A 19,193-nucleotide genomic window follows, 5' to 3' on the forward strand; every position below is an offset into this window, starting at 1 on the left:
TGTCTTCCCCTCCTCTCCATTTCTCTCTGTCCTATCCAACAACGATGACAACAATAATAGCTACAACAATAAAAACATGGGCAACAAAATGGAAAAATAAATAAGTAAAATAAAAAAAAGAATTATGTGCACTTAACCACATAGACACCTGCAGGTGGGGACAGGGGCTTGAACCCGGGTCCTTGGGTGTTGTATCATATGCATTCAACCAGGTACGCTACAACCTGGCCTCCCTGAAAATAATTTTGTTTACAATCATGGTTTCCACGAGCCAGGGTTTGAAGTCTACCTATGCTCAAAATATACTCATTAAAGTTTCACTTAGAGAGTCGGGCGGTAGAGCAGCGGGTTAAGCGCAGGTGGCGCAAGGACTGGCATAAGATTCCCTGTTCCAGCCCCGGCTCCCCACCTGCAGGGGAGTCTCTTCACAGGCGGTGAAGCAGGTCTAAAGGTGTCTTTCTCTACCCCTTTCTTCCCCTCCTCTCTCCCATTTTTCTCTGTCCTATCCAACAACAATGACATCAATAATAACTACAATATAACAACAAAGACAACAAAAGGGAATAAATAAATTTAAAAAAAAGTTTCACTTAACCTAAACTTTGTCTTAGGAAAAAAAACATATTTAGGCCAATGTTTTATTTATCATCTTCGCTATCATCCCACTGACTCTGCTAATACAATAGGTATTTCACTCTTGCCTTCATCTCCCACAGTTAAACTGTAAACTGATTCTCCAGTTTTTCCATAAAAAATTTCTGCTCCAAGGTCGGGCGGTGGCGCAGTGGGTTAAGCGCACGTGGCGCAAAGCGCAAGGACCAGCGTAAAGATCCTGGTTCGAGCCCCGGGCTCCCCACCTGCAGGGGGAGTCGTTTCATGGGCGGTGAAGCAGGTCTGCATGTTTCTATCTTTCTCTCTCCCTCTCTGTCTTCCCTTCCTCTCTCCATTTCTCTCTACCCTATCCAACAACGAACAACATTAACAATGGTAATAATAATAACCATAACGAGGCTACAACAACAAGGGCAACAAAAGGGGGATAAAATGGCCTCCAGGAGCGGTGGATTCATGGTGCAGGCACCGAGCCCAGCAATAACCCTGGAGGAAAAAAAAAAATTATGCTCCGAACCCTAGGCTCCCCGCCTGCAGGGGAGTCGCTTCATAGGTGGTGAAGCAGGCCTGCAGGTATCTTTCTCTTTCCGTCTCTGTCTTCCCCACCTCTCTCCATTTCTCTCTGTCCTATTCAGTAACGACTACAGCTATAATAATAATAATAAAACCAATGGGAATAAATAAATATTAAAAAAAATTATGGTCTCCCTTCCTAAAGTCTTTTGCTTTGGTGCAACATGAACTGAATTGACATATTGCACCAAAGCAAAGGATTCTGGGGAGGGAGGGTGGATAAGAAGTAAACACTGGGGGCCTATAATATAATGAAATTATATGCATATATCAATGATTGCACTGTACAGTATTAACCCCCTCAACAACAACAAAACTTTTTTTGGGGCTCTCCTTCTTACCATAGTCATCTCAACATTATCACTCAATGCTTACAGATCAGAGCTGACTGGGTTAATTCTAGATCTACCCTTGTTTTTCCCCAGGCTAGCTTTCACATAGCTGTCAGTTTTGCTGCTTTAATTATATTACTCACTGTTCAAATAATAGTGGCTCCCTGCACCCATCCACACTGTACTGTACCATTTTTTTTTTGCCTCTAGGGTTATTGCTGGGGCTTGGTGCCTATAAAAGGAATCCACTGCTTCTGGAGGCTATTTTTCCCATTTTGTAGCCCTTGTTGTGCTTGTTGTAGTTGTTATTGTCATAGCTGTTACTGTTGTTGGGCAGGACAGAGAGAAATGGAGAGAGGAGGGAAAGACAGAGAGGAGGAGAGAAAGACAGACACCTACAGACCTGCTTCACCGCTTTCGAAGTAACCTCCTGCAGGTGGGGAGCCGGGGGCTTGAATTGGGATCCTTATGCCGGCCCTTGCGCTTTGTGCCATGTGCGCTTAACCCGCCACGCTACTCCCTGTACTGTACCTTTTATACTACACTGCACCCACCTGATTGTCTTCCTTTTATTTTTCTGCCTCTAGAGTTATCAGTGGGGCTCGGTGCCTGCCCTAGAATCCACTGCTTCTGGTAGCCATTTTTTCCATTTTGTTGCCCTTGTTGTTATTGTTGCCATTGCTGTTGTTGCTGTTCGATAGGACAGAAAGAAATTGAGAGACTAGGAAAGAGAGAGGGGGAAAGAAGCGACCCCCCTGCAGGTGGGGAGCGGGGGGCTGGAACCGAGTTCTTTTTGCCGGTCCTTGTGCTTCATGCCATGTGTGTTTAACCTGCTGCACTACCACCTGTCCCCTATTCTATTTCTAGTATGGAAAGACTCAGGTTTTTTTTTTTTTTTCCTTTTCCTTCGTCTTGTCAGTCAAGTAGTTCTCCATCATTGGTTAATTGCTCAGTGAAATCTTTTTTTTTTTTTTTTTTTACTATTAATCAGGGATTAAAATACTATTGAAACAACTGTTAACTTGCACAACTGTGAACTTTTTTTTGTATCTTTTTTTTATTGGGGAATTAATGCTTTACATTCAACAGTAAATACAATAGTTTGTACATGCATACATTCCCCAGATTCCCATTTAACAATACAACCCCCACTATTTCATCATTTTTCATGGACCTGTATTCTCCCCACCCACCCACCCCAGAGTCTTTTACTTTGGTGTAATACTCCAATTTCATTTCAGGTTCGACTTGTGTTTTCTTTTCTAATCTTGTTTTTCAACTTCAGCCTGAGAGTGAGATCATCCCATATTCATCCTTCTGTTTCTGACTTATTTCACTCAACATGATTTTTTCAAGGTCCATCCAAGATTGGCTGAAAACGGTGAAGTCACCATTTTTTACAGCTGAGTAGTATTCCATTGTGTATATATACCACAACTTGCTCAGCCACTCATCTGTTGTTGGACACCTGGGTTGCTTCCAGGTTTTGGCTATTACAAATTGTGCTGCCAAGAACATATGTGTACACAAATCTTTTTGGATGGATGTGTTGGGTTCCTTAGGATATATCCCCAGGAGGGGAATTGCAGGGTCATAGGGTAGGTCCATTTCTAGCCTTCTGAGAGTTCTCCAGACTGTTCTCCACAGAGGTTGGACCCATTGACATTCCCACCAGCAGTGTAGGAGGGTTCCTTTGACCCCACACCCTCTCCAGCATTTGCTGCTATTACCTTTTCTGATGTATGACATTCTCACAGGAGTGAAGTGATATCTTTGTTGTCTTGATTTGCATTTCTCTGACAATCAGAGACTTGGAGCATTTTTTCATGTGTTTCTCAGCCTTTTGGATCTCTTCTGTGGTGAATATTCTGTCCAAGTCCTCCCCCCATTTTTGGATGGGGTTATTTGTTGTCTTGTTGTTGAGTCTGGTAAGCTCTTTATATATGTTGGTTATTAAACTCTTATCTGATGTATGGCATGTAAAGATCTTCTCCCATTCTGTGAGGGGTCTCTTGGTTTGGGTAGTGGTTTCTTTAGCTGTGAAGAAGCTTTTTAATTTGATGTAGTCCCATAGGTTTATACTTGCCTTAGTCTTCCTTGTAATTGGATTCGTTTCATTGAAAATGTCTTTAAAATTTATGCGGAAAAAAGTTCTTCCAATATTTTCCTCTAAGTATCGGATAGTTTCTGGTCTAACATCCAAGTCCTTGATCCACTTAGAATTTACTTTTGTATTTGGTGAAATACAGTGATTCAGTTTCATTCTTCTGCATGTTTCAACCCATTGTTTCCAACACCATTTGTTGAAGAGACTCTGCTTTCCCCATTGAATAGTCTGGGCCCCTTTGTCAAAGATTAGATGTCCATACGTGTGGGGCCTCATTTCTGGGCTCTCAGTTCTATTCCACTGGTCAGTGTGTCTGTTCATGTTCCAGTACCAAGCAGTTTTGATGACAATGGCCCTATAATACAGTTTGAGATCTGGGAGTGTGATGCCTCCGGTTCTGTTCTTTTTTCTCAGGATTGTTTTGGCAATTCTAGGTCTTTTCTGGTTCCAGATAAACATTTGTAGCATTTTTTCTATTCTCCTAAAAAATGTGCTTGGGATCTTGATGGGGATAGCGTTAAATCTGTAGATGGCTCTGGGTAGTATATTCATTTTGATGATGTTAATTCTTCCAACCCATGAACATGGAATATCTTTCCACTTCTTTGTGTCTTTTTCAATTTCTTTGAGTAGTGACTCATAATTTTCAGTATACAAGTCTTTCACTTCTTTGGTTAGGTTTACTCCTAGATATTTTATTGTTTTTGTTGCTATAGAAAAAGGAACTGATTTCTGGATTTCAATTTCTTCTAACTTAGTGTTTGCATAGAGGAATGCCACTGACTTTTGAATGTTAATTTTATAGCCTGACACCTTACTGTATTGCCTGATGATTTCCAAAAGCTTCTTGTTGGATTCCTTAGGTTTTTCCATGTATACTATCATGTCATCTGCAAATAAGGAGAGTTTGACTTCTTCTCTTCCAATCTGTATGCCTTTAATTCCTTGCTCCTGCCTGATTGCTGCTCAGTGAAATCTAACACTGACCTGACTGAAGCTAATAGTCACGTGTGGTGTATGGATAATGGAGCATAAACTGACTAGATAGAATTTATTAACTTTTTGCTTATTTAATGCTTTCTGGCCATCGGTTACTGTTGATGAGATCAGCATCTTGCCAATAGGGACTGGGCTTATTTTATCATGTACTCTTCCATATTTTTCCTGATCCCAAATACAAAAGCTTCACAGTATTAGTGTTTGCTGTTCTGAGTTTAGTGCTTACAGCAGACACTACCTACAATACAGGTCGAGAACTCAATGGGTAATAATGACAGAAAACAAAAACACTGAGGTGTTGAGTTTGGCCTTGACTTAAAACTACTGTATGGTTGAGCACATGTATTACAATGTGCAAGGATGCAGGTTTTCAAGCCCTGGTGCCCACCTTCAGGGGGAAAGCTCTGTGAGTGGTGAAGCAGGGCTGCAGGCGTTTCTGTTTTCTCTTTCTCCCTCTCTATCACCCCCTTCCCTCTTGATTTCTGGCTGTCCTTATCCAATAAATAAAGATTTAAAAAAAACTACCGTAACCTTTTGTCTTATGCAGATATATCATTCACATAAAAATTCTCTTGGAAGGTGCCTGTTTTTGCCATGCATATGACTCAGGATTGAGCCCAGGGTACATACATGGGCATACTATGGCAATGGGGGAAGTTCAGTGCTGTGTTATGTCTATCTGGCTCAGACTGGTGAACCCCTAGCAATGAAAGGAGGAGGAGAAAGAGTAGGGGGAAAGAGAGAAGAGAAAGACATTTGCATTTTGACTCACCATGATGAATTTGGATAATGATTTCATCACTCCATCTTATTTTATTTATTTATTTATACCAGAGCACTGCTCATCTCTGGTTTATGGTAGTGCAGGGATTGAACCTGGGTCTTTACAGTCTCAGGCATGAGAGTCTCTTTGCATAACCATTACGCTATCTACTGCTGCCCTCATCACCTTGTTCTAAGAAAAATTAGGTTAGATAAGTTCCTAATAAAACAGAACAGTAATGCTCTCCATAACTTTTCAGATGGACCATGAGAGAAATTAATGACTATAATATCTTTATACATTTAAAAGATCAGGGTTGGCAAAACAGCTTACTTAGATAGCTTGTCCCCACCACACTGAAGGAAGCTTCAGTGCTATGGTGTCTTCCAATTTATTTAATTAATTAATTTATTTATTTACCTCCAGGGTTATTGCTGGGGCTCAGTGCTGGCACTACAAACCCACTGCTCCTGGGCATTTTTTTCCTTTTTATTGGATAGGACAGAGAGAAATTGAGAGGGTAGAGGGAGACGGAGAGGAATAGAGAGAGACACCTGCAGATCTGCTTAACTGCTTGTAAGGTGACTCCCTTGCAGGTGGGGAGCCACGGGCTGGAACCAAGATTCTTGCCTGTCTTACTATGTGAAATTAACCCAGTGTGCCAACCGCCTGGCCCTCTCCTGTCTTTATGTAAAAGGAAATAAAAACAAACAAATAAGAAACAAAACAAAAAACCAAAACAAAACATGCTTTTCAGAGATCACTGAATTGCTCCAAATGGAGAGTTCTGAGAAAGTTTTAACAGATTGTTGCCAACAGTTTTGCCGCTATTTCCCTTATTTAATTATTTGATAGATGTTGAAGGGAGGGGGAGATAGAGACAGAGACACCTGAAGCACTGCTTCACCACTTGTGCAGTTTACTCCTACAGGTGGGGACAGGGGCTTGAACCTGCGTCCTTGAGCACTATAATGTTGTGCGCTTAACCAGGTGCACCATCGCCTGGCCTCTTGTCATTTTCCTTTTAACAGCATAGAAGTTCCATGTGGGAAGTCGGGCTGTAGCGCAGCGGGTTAAGCGCAGGTGGCGCAAAGCACAAGGACCGGCATAAGGATCCCGGTTCGAACCCCGGCTCCCCACCTGCAGGGGAGTCGCTTCACAGGCGGTGAAGCAGGTCTGCAGGTGTCTTTCTCTCCTCCTCTCTGTCTTCCCCTCCTCTCTCCATTTCTCTCTGTCCTATCCAACAATGACAACAACAATAATAACTACAACAATAAAACAACAAGGGCAACAAAATGGAATAAATAAATAAAATAAATATTAAAAAAAAAAGAAGTTCCATGTGGATCAAACATTCCTTTGTATCCCTAGCATCATGAATCCTGCAAGGAACAGGATACTGAATATATATGCTGATTCTTACAAAAATCAGGTAGATAAGCCCAATTCTGGATTAAGTATTTAATCCCTTTTTTAAAAATAAATGCTTAAAATTGCCACTAGTTATTCACTAGGGCTTGGTGCCTGCAGGATGAATTCATTGCTCTTGGCGGCCCTTTTACTACTGATAGAGAAATTGAGAGGGAAGAAATAGACACTTGCAGCACCGTTTTACTTTAACACTCATGAAGTTTCCTTCCTGCAGGTGAAAACCAGGGACTTGAACCTGTCTTTGAAAATGGTAATGTGTGCACTGTACTGGGTGTGCCACTGCCCATCCCCTTAAAGTACTTGGTTCTTAAGGTTCGTAATGTGTATCAGTCACTAACAAGTTTTTTTTTTTTTTTTTTTAACCTCAATGGGGCTCAGTGCCCAAACTACAAATCCACAGCTCCTGGAAGCCATTTTCCCCATTTTTTTTTTTTTTTGCCCTTGTTATTGTTATTATCTCTGCTGTCGTTGTTGCTGGATAGGTCAGAGAGAAATCACGAGAGGGAAGACAGAGGGGGAGAGAAAGACACCTGCAGACCTGCTTCATCGTTTGTGAAGCGACCTGCCTACAGGTGGGGAACTGGAGGCTTGAAATGGGATCCTTGCGCTGGTCCTTGTGCTTCGTACCACGTGTTTAGCCCGCTGTGCTACTGCCCAGACCCAACAAGTTTTTAAAGAAGCAAAAATAAATGACATATTTTTTAAAAACAGCATTTTGGAAACAAATGTAGAAATTATTATTTTTACCATTTTACTAGGGGAAATTAAGTTTACAGGTCAGTTGACATGTAGTTTAAAAATTAAAAAAAAAATTCTGATGGGTGTCCACACACCATTCCCACCATAGATCCAAGTTTCTCTTCCCCACCATTGTGCACTGGATACCCACACCTTCTACACCCATCTGCCCTTAGTCCAGAATCTTTTGCATTGTTTTCATACACTCCCAGTTCCAGCTTCACCATCCCTTTTCTTTTTTTTGCCTCCAGGTTTATTGCTGGTGCTCCGTACGAATCATTGCTCCTGGAGGCCACCCTTTTCCCATTTTGTTGTCCTTGTTGTTTATCATTGTTATTACTCTTGTTGTTGGATAGGACAGAGAAAAATGAAGAGAGGAGGGGTTTGTGTTTGCTTGTGAAGCGACTCTCCTGCAGGTGGGGAGCCGAGGGCTCCAACCAGGATCCTTATGCCGGTCCTTGTGTTTTGTGCCATGTGCACTTAACCCACTGCGCTACCGCCCGCCTGTTTCCCTTTTCTTGCCTTGTTTTCACCTATTAAGTGAAATCATCTGGTTTCAGTCCTCCTTCATGGTTCCTTCAAGTTCCATCCAAAGTATGGAGAAAGAGAATGTCATTTTTTAAACAGCCAAGTAGCAGTATATTGTTTTGTGTATATATACCACAACTTCCTTAACTATTCATCTGTCATTTGGGTTGCTTCCAGATCTGGGCTATTATAAACTGTGCTGCTGTGAACATGTGTACATAGATCTCTTCAGATAGATGTTTTTGCTTTCTTTGTATAGATCCCTAGGAGACTTGCCAGATCATAGGGTAAATCCATTTCTAGTATTCTGAGGAGGCTGCAAACTGTTTCCCAAAGGGGTTGAACCCATCTACAACCCCACCAACAGTGTAAAAGTGTTCCTCTCCCCACATCCTCACCCGGACTTGTTCCTGTCTTCCTAATATGTGTATTCTCACAGCTGTAAAGTGGTATTTCATGTTTATTTGCATTCTCTGATAATGACTTTTGAGTATTTTTTGTCTGTTGACCATCATCTGGATATCTTTAATAAAAATTCTATCAATGTTCTCATTAGTGGGGTGATTTGTTATTTTTATTGTTGCTGCTAAGTCACGTGAGTTTGTTATATATTTTGGTAATTTGTCCTTTACCCAGTATATGGCATGGAAAGATCTCTCTTTCAGTAGGGTGTCTTTACAGGTAACTTTTTTTGGCTATGCAATGTAATTTCTACTTTTCAAAGACATAAACTGATGTGTAATGTGTGAGACTCTGGCTGTGAAAAATAAACAAACAAAAAAGCAAACTTAATTTCATTTAAGTGGAAGTTTCAGAACTTTCTACCCTGTAGTAGGGGCAGCGTGGTTCAGTGTTTGAGCAAAGGACTTTCATTTGTAGGGTCCTGGATTCAGTACTAGATTCTCTTTATGCCAATTCTCTCATTAAACAGAAATGTCAAGAAAAAAAGGGCCTGTTGGTGGCATAGTGGTCAAAGCACTGCATTCACAACATGAGGTTCTGGATTTGATCTTGTGCCATAGTGATGCTCTGACTCTCTTTCAAGCTAGTAAGTAAGTAAATCAAACTTAAATATGAAAAGTCAAAACATATTTTTACAATTTTTAGAAAAACCAAGTGCAATAATACTACTGATTTTCACCTAGAATTTAAGTTTCTCCATCCTTAGGCACATGAAAAAGAACTCATGATTTTTCTGACTTACATTTACTTCATTCTCTATACCACCTATGAAGTAATCTACTATCAGTTCCAACTTATGACAGGGAAACCCCGACATCTAACAAGGCTCACATACTAGAAAATGGTAGAGATAGGATTAGAAACCTAGGAAATTTGGTGTCAGAACCTACCTCCTTTTTTTCTCCAGAGCACCTGAGACTTTGATGGTGTGGGGAACTGAACCTGGGACTTTTGAGCATTAGACCTGACAGTTTCTTTATATAACCATCACACTATCTTCCCCAATCCAGAGTCCACATTCTTATTCACTACAGTGAACTTTCCATTTTGTATCCTTATTGCACACCCATAGTTAGTGTGTTCTAGTAGTTCTCACCTGTGGTTATTTTCTTCTTCAACATCCTTTTCTCTCTCCATGCTCTAACTGGAGGTTATCTGGCTCCGTATGGAGGTAATTCTAGTTGTCACAACTTGGGGTTGTGGGTAGAATTATTGACATTTAGTAGGCAAGAGACCAGGGGTGCTGTTAAAAGATAATGCAATTGGGGCTAGCAGGTGGCTCATCCAGTAGAGTGCTCATGACTGTGTGGGAGGACCCAGGTTCAAACCCCTGGTCTGCAGTGAGAAGTTTGAGGAGTAGTGAAGCAATGCTAGTTTCTTTCCTTCTCTCTTTCCTTCTCCCTATCTCTCAATATCTAGAGAAAAAAAAAAAAAATTTAAAAAGAGGCTACGGGAGTCCCGTAGGCACTGAGCCTGAGTGGTGGCAGCCTCCCCACCCAACATGAAATATCAATAGTGTTGAGGTTAAGAAACCTTAGAGCATAAATTCTAACTGAAGTGAGTCCTAAGTTAATCTTAGCTGCTGCTATATCCTCAGACTTAGAACAATGCTTGACATGAGTATCTTTTGAATTAATATTTGTTCTTAAGAGTTTAGAATGATCTGGTACATAGCTGGTAGGCAACAAATTTTTATTTAAAGGTAAATCAATTAATGGTGGTGCCATTAAAAAGGGTCATATAGATGAAACAGGACATAGTGAGTTGAAATAATTTTAGCAGTTTCACAATCCCATTTTGGGGTAGGGGTGATTTCCTTCCAGAGACTATAAATAACACCAGTTCTGCCAAAAATAAGTCTCAGTTATGTGAGGCGGCTTCAAAGAGAACACTTTTCTTGAGATACACGAAATCCTTAAGCACAGGAAAGTGTGAGTTAAGTTTGTATGGAGTAAGGCTTCTTAAAAGGAAAGCCCATTCAAATAGCATGTATTTAGGGGGATGGTCTACACCTCTATGTTAGATGGTATCACTCATTAGTTGCAGATATGCTCCAATGGCTGGTAAAAAAAAAAAAAGAGCAAGTTTGAGTAAAGATTTGTTTATAAATTTCAAAAAAAGAACAGAATCATAGCACATAAGACAAAGACAGATCTAGTATCTAGAAAACAAAGTAGTACTTGAGTCCACTTGAGTCAAAGATTTTTTTATAAAGTAGCTTTATCCTATGCTTAAGAAAAAAAATCTATAAGTAAAATATCTGGCAAAGTATTCTCAGTTCTTCCTCCATCACCTCAAAGAGCTACTGGATATTTATTACCCAGAATATAAGTAATATTGCTTGATTTACAAAATTCTTTCCCAAGGAAAAACTCTAAAGGTGTTTATATAAATATTCAAATAATATTAGTAGTAAAAACTGGTATTTTTCACTCATCATTCCTGTAATTTATGAATCTGATTCCCCTAAATCTAAAATTATAAAATCACACTGTGTAAAATGCACCTATTACATTTAAAAAGAATTTAAGCCCATATTTATTCACTAGCACAGTTAAACATTACACAAAACACATTCAAGTGGCAAGTAATTATAATGCAAGCCCTTGCATGGCAATCCAAATTTATTGAACTACTGATGCTAAGTCATACAAAATTGCACCACTTTAATTAAGGCTTTTAGTTTACATTTGGCCACCTCAAAGTAGTTGTAACATTAGGTTGGTCAATTTAAATACTGTGGCTCCCTGTTGAATAGACACACAATCTTTACACCCAAACATTAATGCATACAAAGCAACAAGGCATTGTTAAATAAAACAGCAATAGTCACTGCAACTTAGGCCTTGTAATCAATTACACATGATTAAAATTACTTCCCACATTCACATCCACAGTACTCGTCCACCATTTAACATCTCAACCAAAACGTTACACATGTGAAACAATCACTAACAGGCAAAAATACTAAACCTGTATATTTGGTATTGCAAATACACTTATGCATGAGCAAGCAAGGGATTCACAGTGAGAATCTACAGCTGCAGAAGCCTGAAAATGATTTACAAAAACTGTTAAATCATTAAAAAATTGTTTGAAAATATACACTTCTTGTTGTAGACCCCCACTGTACACACAACTATAAACATTGTTCCCTATGTAAACAAAAAAGGAAACATATAATAAAAGATTTGAAAAGTCTGGACATTTCCTTCCCAACAGATATTAAAGGCAATGTCTTTAATCTAAGACATTATACTGAAAGGACTATCATATTTTAAAGACAAGATCACTGTCTCCACAGGATTTTTAAGATTTAAAAGAAAAATAATAATAACAACAACAAAAAAACCCCTATATAGCCGTGTTAATCAAAGCGCTTATTTGTACAATACAATGATAATGACCTTGAATTTCTTTTAAAAAAAATTACAATAAGCTACAGGTATCAAAGAAGCGAAGTTATCTGGAGTAGTCTATATAGGAGCTCTTTGGACTTTCTTTTATTATGCTAAAATAGTGGTGCTTTTAGGATTTACATTATTGTACTCTCCAATACAAAGTATGGGCATGTTAAAGTATACAGTACACCATTTTCATACACGTACAACATTGGTGGATGAAAAATGTCTCTTAGCAGTAATACTGGGTTGTAGCCTCTGGTTTTACCAGTTGCATACTCTACAACTATTATATAAGTAAAAATCTCTCTTGTGATACTGGAAAGTGATTAGAATGTGCAAACTGATGTAGTAGCTTTCATCCGCCTCTTAAAGGGTACCACCACAGGAAAGTCCATTTAAGATGTTGATAGGTTTAACAAAGTTGGAATGCTGGCACTGTTGAATTGGGCAACAGTTCTTCAGACCTGTTACAAGGAAAAAATTAAATTTAACTAAAGCATAGGTTGAGTATAGCACATTGAAGATTCAAAGGAACAAACAAGTTAAAGCCAAAGTGTTAGAAATCAAACTACTATAGGCTCATGGTCCTTTAAAAAAAAATCTTATTATTTTAACAAGGGAGAGATGGAGAGATTCAGAGAGAAAGAAAGACAAGAGTACTACACAGCTGTGGCTTATGGTGGTGCTGAGGATTGAACCAGAGACCTAGGAGCCTCAGACATGGAAGTCGTTTGCATAACCATTATGCTATCTCCCAGGCACAGCTCTTGCCCTTTTAATTACATTAATGAGACTGTACCACAATCCATAGCAAGACAAAACATGGGTAGACATTTTCATATCTGTGTAATAACATAACCTATTCTGATCTTCATAAAGCCAGTTTTAAATATAAAAAGGGAAAATACCTCAGTGTAATCTACTGTGTGTTATCTTCCGGAGATTAAAAGTCAAACAAAAAGCACATTAAAATTTAGGTCAAATCAGCTCTATTAAGATTAAGAGACAGCATGAGTAACAAAACGGATGACCCTGCAGAATGTTCACCATTCTAGAACTACACCATAAGTGTAGAATGTGCATGTGCGAAAAACAAGAGTTCCATGCTTTAGAAATTAAGACCTTTCTTCAAAATATAATTTATTTTATAATAGCTCCTTACAGTTGAGAGTCACACACTGCCTAATTTCATGTTTAAACAGATTTTATGAGACTTAAGATGGATACCAGAAAAAGTTGATATCATATTAAAATCATATATAATTAAACTTAAAAATCAGGACCTGTTGTGTGAAATAAGGGGTGTTGGGAAGTCATGATGCATTTATTCATAGAGAAGTATAGAGAAATACATCACGACTTTTCCAACAGACCAATATTTATTTTGAATGATTTTCTGTTTCTATACCCAGGTGAAAAATACCCCCCCCCCCACACACACACCCTTGGGGAAATCAGACTCCTTCAGAAATACTATTAGTATAAATGTGACTGCTAAAATAATTCTTTTAGATAAATTAAAATAATCCACGAATGCATTTAAATTTTAAGTCCCCAAGTAGAATCTGAATGAGGTTCTTTTCTTCAAAAGAGTAATAGCATTACTCTGGCACATACAATACCAGGGGCTGAACTCAGGTTACCCCACACTTTATCCACTGAGCCTTATTGTTACAATTGTTTTCTATTAAAAAAAATTATCTTATTTTACTCATGGATAGAGACAGCCAGAAATCGAGAGGGAAGGGGGAGACAGAGAGGGAGAGAGACGGAAAGACCCCTGCAGCCCTGCTTCACCACTCGCAAAGCTTTCCCCCTGCAGGTGGGGACTGGGGGCCTGAACCGGGGTCCCTGTGCACTATTAACATGTTTGCTCTAAACCCTAGACAACTGAGGGTAGTAAACTGGAAAGAACAGTACACTGGAAATGTGAGTTCAGGTACAGGGGTGCTAAGAATGGGCATATGGTCAGGAATGAAAGCACATAAAAAATGACAGAATATGATTTGTAGAAAGAAAGTTTTAAATGGAGAGCAGGGATTAAAAAAAACTCAAGCTAAAAAACAAACAAATAAACAACAACAACAAAAACAATTCAAGCTAGATACAGAGAGTGCAAAGGTGATATAAGGTCACTTAACTTAGAGTAAGCAGAGCCACAGACATTGAAAGATTCCCAAATATAATAGAGTAAAATAATGGTTTAATGATAACTGAGCAGGAAACTACTGCCATTGGCAAAGAGCAGCAGTTAATAGTTTGGGGCTTACCAGGTGCCAGGAATTAATTTAAACATTAATTCAATTAACAGGGTTAAAGGAAAAAACAACAAGACATAAAACCAATGTGTGCTTAGTTTTTGTTTGCTATCTTATCTCTGGTTGTACCAGCAGTTCTCTCTGCCTGGTATCTCTTCATCTTCAATATAACTTCTACTTACCCATCACATCTCAGCTTAACTGTCTCTTATTCTACAGTCTTCCTGAATCCAGATTTCATATCTGGGGTGTTTGTTTCCCCAGAAATAGGATATACTCAGTAGTACCCAAAAATAACACACTGGCTCTGGTATTTACTAGTAGCACTTAAACAAGCACCAATCCTTTCTTGTCTCAGTTCTTTCACCTATAATATGGAATAGTCACAGCTCTGTTCCGTAGGGCTGTTGTTAATGTTCAATTAGTACATACTTATCTATTAGTATTTGTAAATGTTTGGCACATATCATAGTTTGCAACTGTCTAACTCTTCCACTAGAGCTCAATTATATTTAGGCAGAGAGAGAAGTAGGGAGGCGTAGGAGGTAGCACTATGGGTAAAAACACCAGACACTCAAGCATGAGGCTCTGAGTTTAATGCTGCGTGTTACATATTGCCAGAGTGATACAGCTCCCTCTCTTTCTCACAGAAGACTTAAAAAAAGAAAAGGAAAAAAGTGTAAGTCACCATTAAATCACTAGTAAAAAAATAAATGAAAAGAAGGCTTTATTATTGTACTGTCATCATCAATCACTGTCACCCCAGAGTTTAACCATTTTTTAGAGCAATGAAAAAAATTCTACATTTTCTTGATCATGTCTTCAATAAAGGTTAAAACACAGACAAAAAAAAAAAAGTAAAGGAAAAGCTAGATTAACATACCTGGCTCAGAGCTACAATGCATTCAGTATATTAAAGCAGCTGACATGAAGACTTTTTGCGTGCCTTTCCAGGCACTGGAGTTTTTCTATTAATTTGCCGCACTAGGTCATAGAAGATCTGAAAGCGTAATTGGAAACATTTTAAGGTACAGGAGAAAAAAACCCCAACAAACAAACATAATCAAATTAAAAAAAAGCCAATTTCCATGGATATAATTGAACACCAAATAGCAAGTAATCTATTCAGTAAAGGCACAAGAGTAAAACCAGGTGCTTTTATAACTGCTAACTTCTTTTCTGTTTATTTTTAGGGAGGGCTAAATTTTTTCTCTTTAAGTACTGACTAAACGAGCTGCAGATCTTTATCCTGGTTCACTTAAACATTTACCATCATCCAAAGAAACTATTTCTTTATCCTTCTTCAAATCTATGTGTCTTTGCTTTATAGCATAACTTTAAGCCCCTTTGAGGTAAGAACCCTGCATGCTTTTCTGAATTAGCCTCTATCTTTTACATGATACACTTCATACCCCAAAAGGCTAATAAATCTATCATTTTCTGTCCAGTCTTCACTTTTCATGGCAAATATCATTCTATCAGCATTTTATATGGAAGCTAGAATAGTAGTTGGTTATCATAATTTTTTTTTTTTTGTCTACAAGATCAACAAAGTATCCTGAGTACACATTAGCTTATGGTTAATACACATTATAAAATTGAATTCCAAATTAAAGTATATGGTGAACATACCTCATTAACATTTATTTTTGATTTTGCAGAAGATTCTAAGAATGCACAGTTGTTCCACTGTCTTGCTAGATTTTGACCCTGTTCTTTTCCTACAACTCTTTCATCTTCCAAGTCACACTTATTACCAACCAGAATCATTGGAACCTAGAAATACATTTGTGAGGGTGTGAGTAAAAAAGCAAACAAATATGCTGTATTTATGCAAACTTACTATTTACTACAGAGGAATTTTTATGTGATTTTTTTAAACCAAAAACACAGAATAACCCCACCCCCCACAACAGAAACAAACAAAATGTTAGCAGTCCAGAGGGTAGGGCAGCACAAGAGTACAAGACCTCTAAGTATGAGGCCCCAAATTTGATCCCTGACATCGCATGTGCAAGAGTAACATTCTGGTTCTTTCTCACTCTATAAATAAATCATAACAGACTCATAATTAACAGTAACAAGAAAAACATTTGACCACTGGGCTGGATAGGCAGCTCACTGGGTAGGGCATGTGCCTGGCTATACATATGGCCAGATCTGAACCGACACCACATGGGAGAGACTAAATCACTACAGGAAGCTCTGGCACTGTGTTCTCTCTTTCTCTGTCTGAATGAAAAAATGGCCAGGAACAGAGAAAATGAACAAGATGGTGGTCCTGGCTCCACAATGAAAAAGAGGGGAACCAAGCCCAAGTTTTCTGAATTGTATTTATCACTTTCAATTCTTAACACATGAAATTTGGAAAGCACCTAAAACAGAATTAAAAATATTTTAAATATAGTTTTCCATGAAAGAGAGGCCAGAATACCATTCAGCTCTAGTATACGGCAGTACTGGGAAATGAACCTGGGGTCTGGCATGCTAGTCCGGCGCTCTTCACACTAAACCATTTTGTTGGCCCTTCAAGGTAAAATGTTCACTTTCTCATATAGTCTATATGAAAGTGAGAAAATCTAATTATCTTACAAAAAATTTAAACAGCTTATTAACCATGCACTTGGATATTAATTTATGAAGGATAATTTAGGGAAAATATTTTATTTATAAGCATTAAGTCCTTAACATAATAAAATCTATCACTATTAATGTAGTGATTATTACCAGGAATTCTATAGCATTCCTAATCATTATTTAGAGAGATCTAAACAGATCTCTATTTAAGCTTTCTGAAGTGTTTTTGAAAAAAAAAAATCAAACTATAAAATCAAGAACATTATTATTATTTAAAAAAATTTATTTTCCCTTTTGTTGCCCTTGTTTTTATTGTTGTAGTTATTATTGTTGTTGTTGATGTCGTTGTTGGATAGGACAGAGAGAAATGGAGAGAGGAGGGGAAGACAGAGAGGGGGAGAGAAAGATAGACACCTGCAGACCTGCTTCACCGCCTGTGAAGTGACTCCCTGCAGGTGGGGAGCCAGGGGCTTGAACAGGGATCCTTACACTGGTCCTTGTGCTTAGTGCCACCTGTGCTTAACCTGCTGTGCTACTGCCCAACTCCCAACAATGTTATTTTTAAAAAAGTATTTTATTTTTTTTCAGTGAAAGGAGAGAGATGGAGAGGGAGAGGGGGAGAAGGGAAGAGGGAGTGAGAGGGAGAGAGGGAGAGATGGAGGAAGAGAGAGAGAGAGTGAGAGAGAGAGAGAGAGGAGAGAAGGCAGAGCTCAGGCATGAAAGTCTTTTTGCATAACCACTATGCTATCTTCTCCTGCCCAAAAATATCATTTGTTTAGCAAGAGGTATATCATGTTAAAAAATACCTACTTAAAGCAACTGATAGAATATTCCTACAGTAGCTTCCAGAAACAGCAGAAAAGAAACTTATCAACTGTCATGCAGGGCCCTTCAAAGTTACATACTTGAAAATACATGTGAGTGTGACTGCTCTATGTCCCTTCTAATTCACTGGTCTGGAGTTGAAAGACTTTAACAAGTATCTTAATGAATTCCATTGTAGGTAGTTTGTGGATCACCCAATGAAAAACACAACTGTAGTGTATGTAAAAAAAAAACATTGGTGGTTTTCTTTCTTTTTTTTTAAAAATTACCTTTGTTTATTTATTTGGACAGCTAGAAATTGAGAAGAAAAGGGGTGATAGGGAGAGAGACAGAGAGACACCTGCAGCCCTGCTTCACCACTCACAAAGCTTTCCTCCCGAAGGTGGGGGCTGGAGGCTCGAACCTGGGTCCTCGTGCATTGTAATATGTGCGCTCAACCAGGTGCACCACCACCAGGGCCCGCATTGGTGCTTTTCTTGCTTCCAAAAAATGTTAGTGTTAGGTTTTCGTTATTTTAAAAGTCTCATGGCATAGTCTAATAAACTGAAGAATGCAGACTATTTTCATAGACAAGGTGATATGGGTTAGGAATATGTTTTTCAGATGAAACAAAAATGTGGACTAGGTTCTGTTGTATTCTATTTCTTATGAAATAAATAGAAGGTATTTACCTTCTGAACTGAAAATATGTCTGTGATGATAATGTATTTTTAAGTATTCTACTTTGGTAAAGAACTCTAATCTTTGCTACTGGATAAAGTGACCTTAGGAAACACTAATCCTGAGGAATTGACAGAATTTGGGACTGGCTGAGCAGAAGTCTTTGATTGTACTTTACAAGGTTAACACACTGATTTTTCCAACATTATATACATGGAAAAATAATGTAGATAATTAACACTGCTAGTGCTAAGGGTTTCTCCCCATTTCCATTTTATGTGGTTCAGTAAAAAAAAAAAAAAAAAAGAGCAAAGACATTCTGTCTTAAAAAAAAAATACTCATGAGTATTAGAAACATAGTTTTACCTTTCAAGGAGAGATTCTGAAGCCCCCCCACCCCAAACTTATGGCAGCACTGAGGATAGAATCTGGGACCTTTGATGCCTTAGCCATGAAAATTTTTTTTTTCCATAACTATCATGTTGTCTCTCCAGACCTACAATGCAGGTTTGAAAGAAAATGTGTTTATGTGTTAGGAAGCCAGCTCACATCATCAGTATCTTTAACTCGAAGAATTTGTTCTCGCAGGTCTTGCAAATCATTAAACGTGGACTGTGCTGTGATGGAATAAACTAATGCAAAGCCTTGTCCATTTTTCATGTACAAATCTCTCATTGCTGTAAATTGTTCCTATAACAGAAAGAAAGGACCATTAAAAATAGTTGTTTTATAATTTAATAATTTTCACAATCTGTATATAACTAGAGCTCAATGAAGACTACAGTAGAATTATGTAACACTTCTTAAAACTATAGTTCTCTGACAAGATACTATTTAAAAAATTAGTATTTTAAGAACTGTATTTTCATTTAAAAATGCAGTAATACAGGTTTATATGCAATATATACACTCAGGTGACACAGA

At 38.4% G+C, this 19,193-nt stretch overlaps 1 protein-coding gene across 2 annotated transcripts in view; it reads right to left on the reverse strand.

Moving 5' to 3' along the window:
* Positions 1-10,220: 10,220 nt before the first annotated feature.
* RAP1B (RAP1B, member of RAS oncogene family) overlaps positions 10,221-19,193 on the reverse strand; it is a 42,543-nt gene continuing 33,570 nt past the window's right edge. Inside the window, exons 5-8 of one of the 2 annotated variants that reach the window (XM_060194960.1) lie at positions 18,819-18,959; positions 15,840-15,983; positions 15,091-15,207; positions 10,221-10,605 (exon numbers count right to left, since the gene is read on the reverse strand). In XM_060194960.1, the coding sequence (XP_060050943.1) occupies positions 15,121-15,207; positions 15,840-15,983; positions 18,819-18,959 (372 nt within the window). In that variant the 3' untranslated portion in view covers positions 10,221-10,605; positions 15,091-15,120. Of the gene's footprint in view, positions 12,414-15,090; positions 15,208-15,839; positions 15,984-18,818; positions 18,960-19,193 lie in introns of both variants that reach the window. The other variant, XM_016190539.2, reaches the window with a different exon arrangement.

Source organism: Erinaceus europaeus, chromosome 7 (genome assembly GCF_950295315.1).
Source record: "Erinaceus europaeus chromosome 7, mEriEur2.1, whole genome shotgun sequence".
Lineage (NCBI taxonomy): Eukaryota > Metazoa > Chordata > Mammalia > Eulipotyphla > Erinaceidae > Erinaceus > Erinaceus europaeus.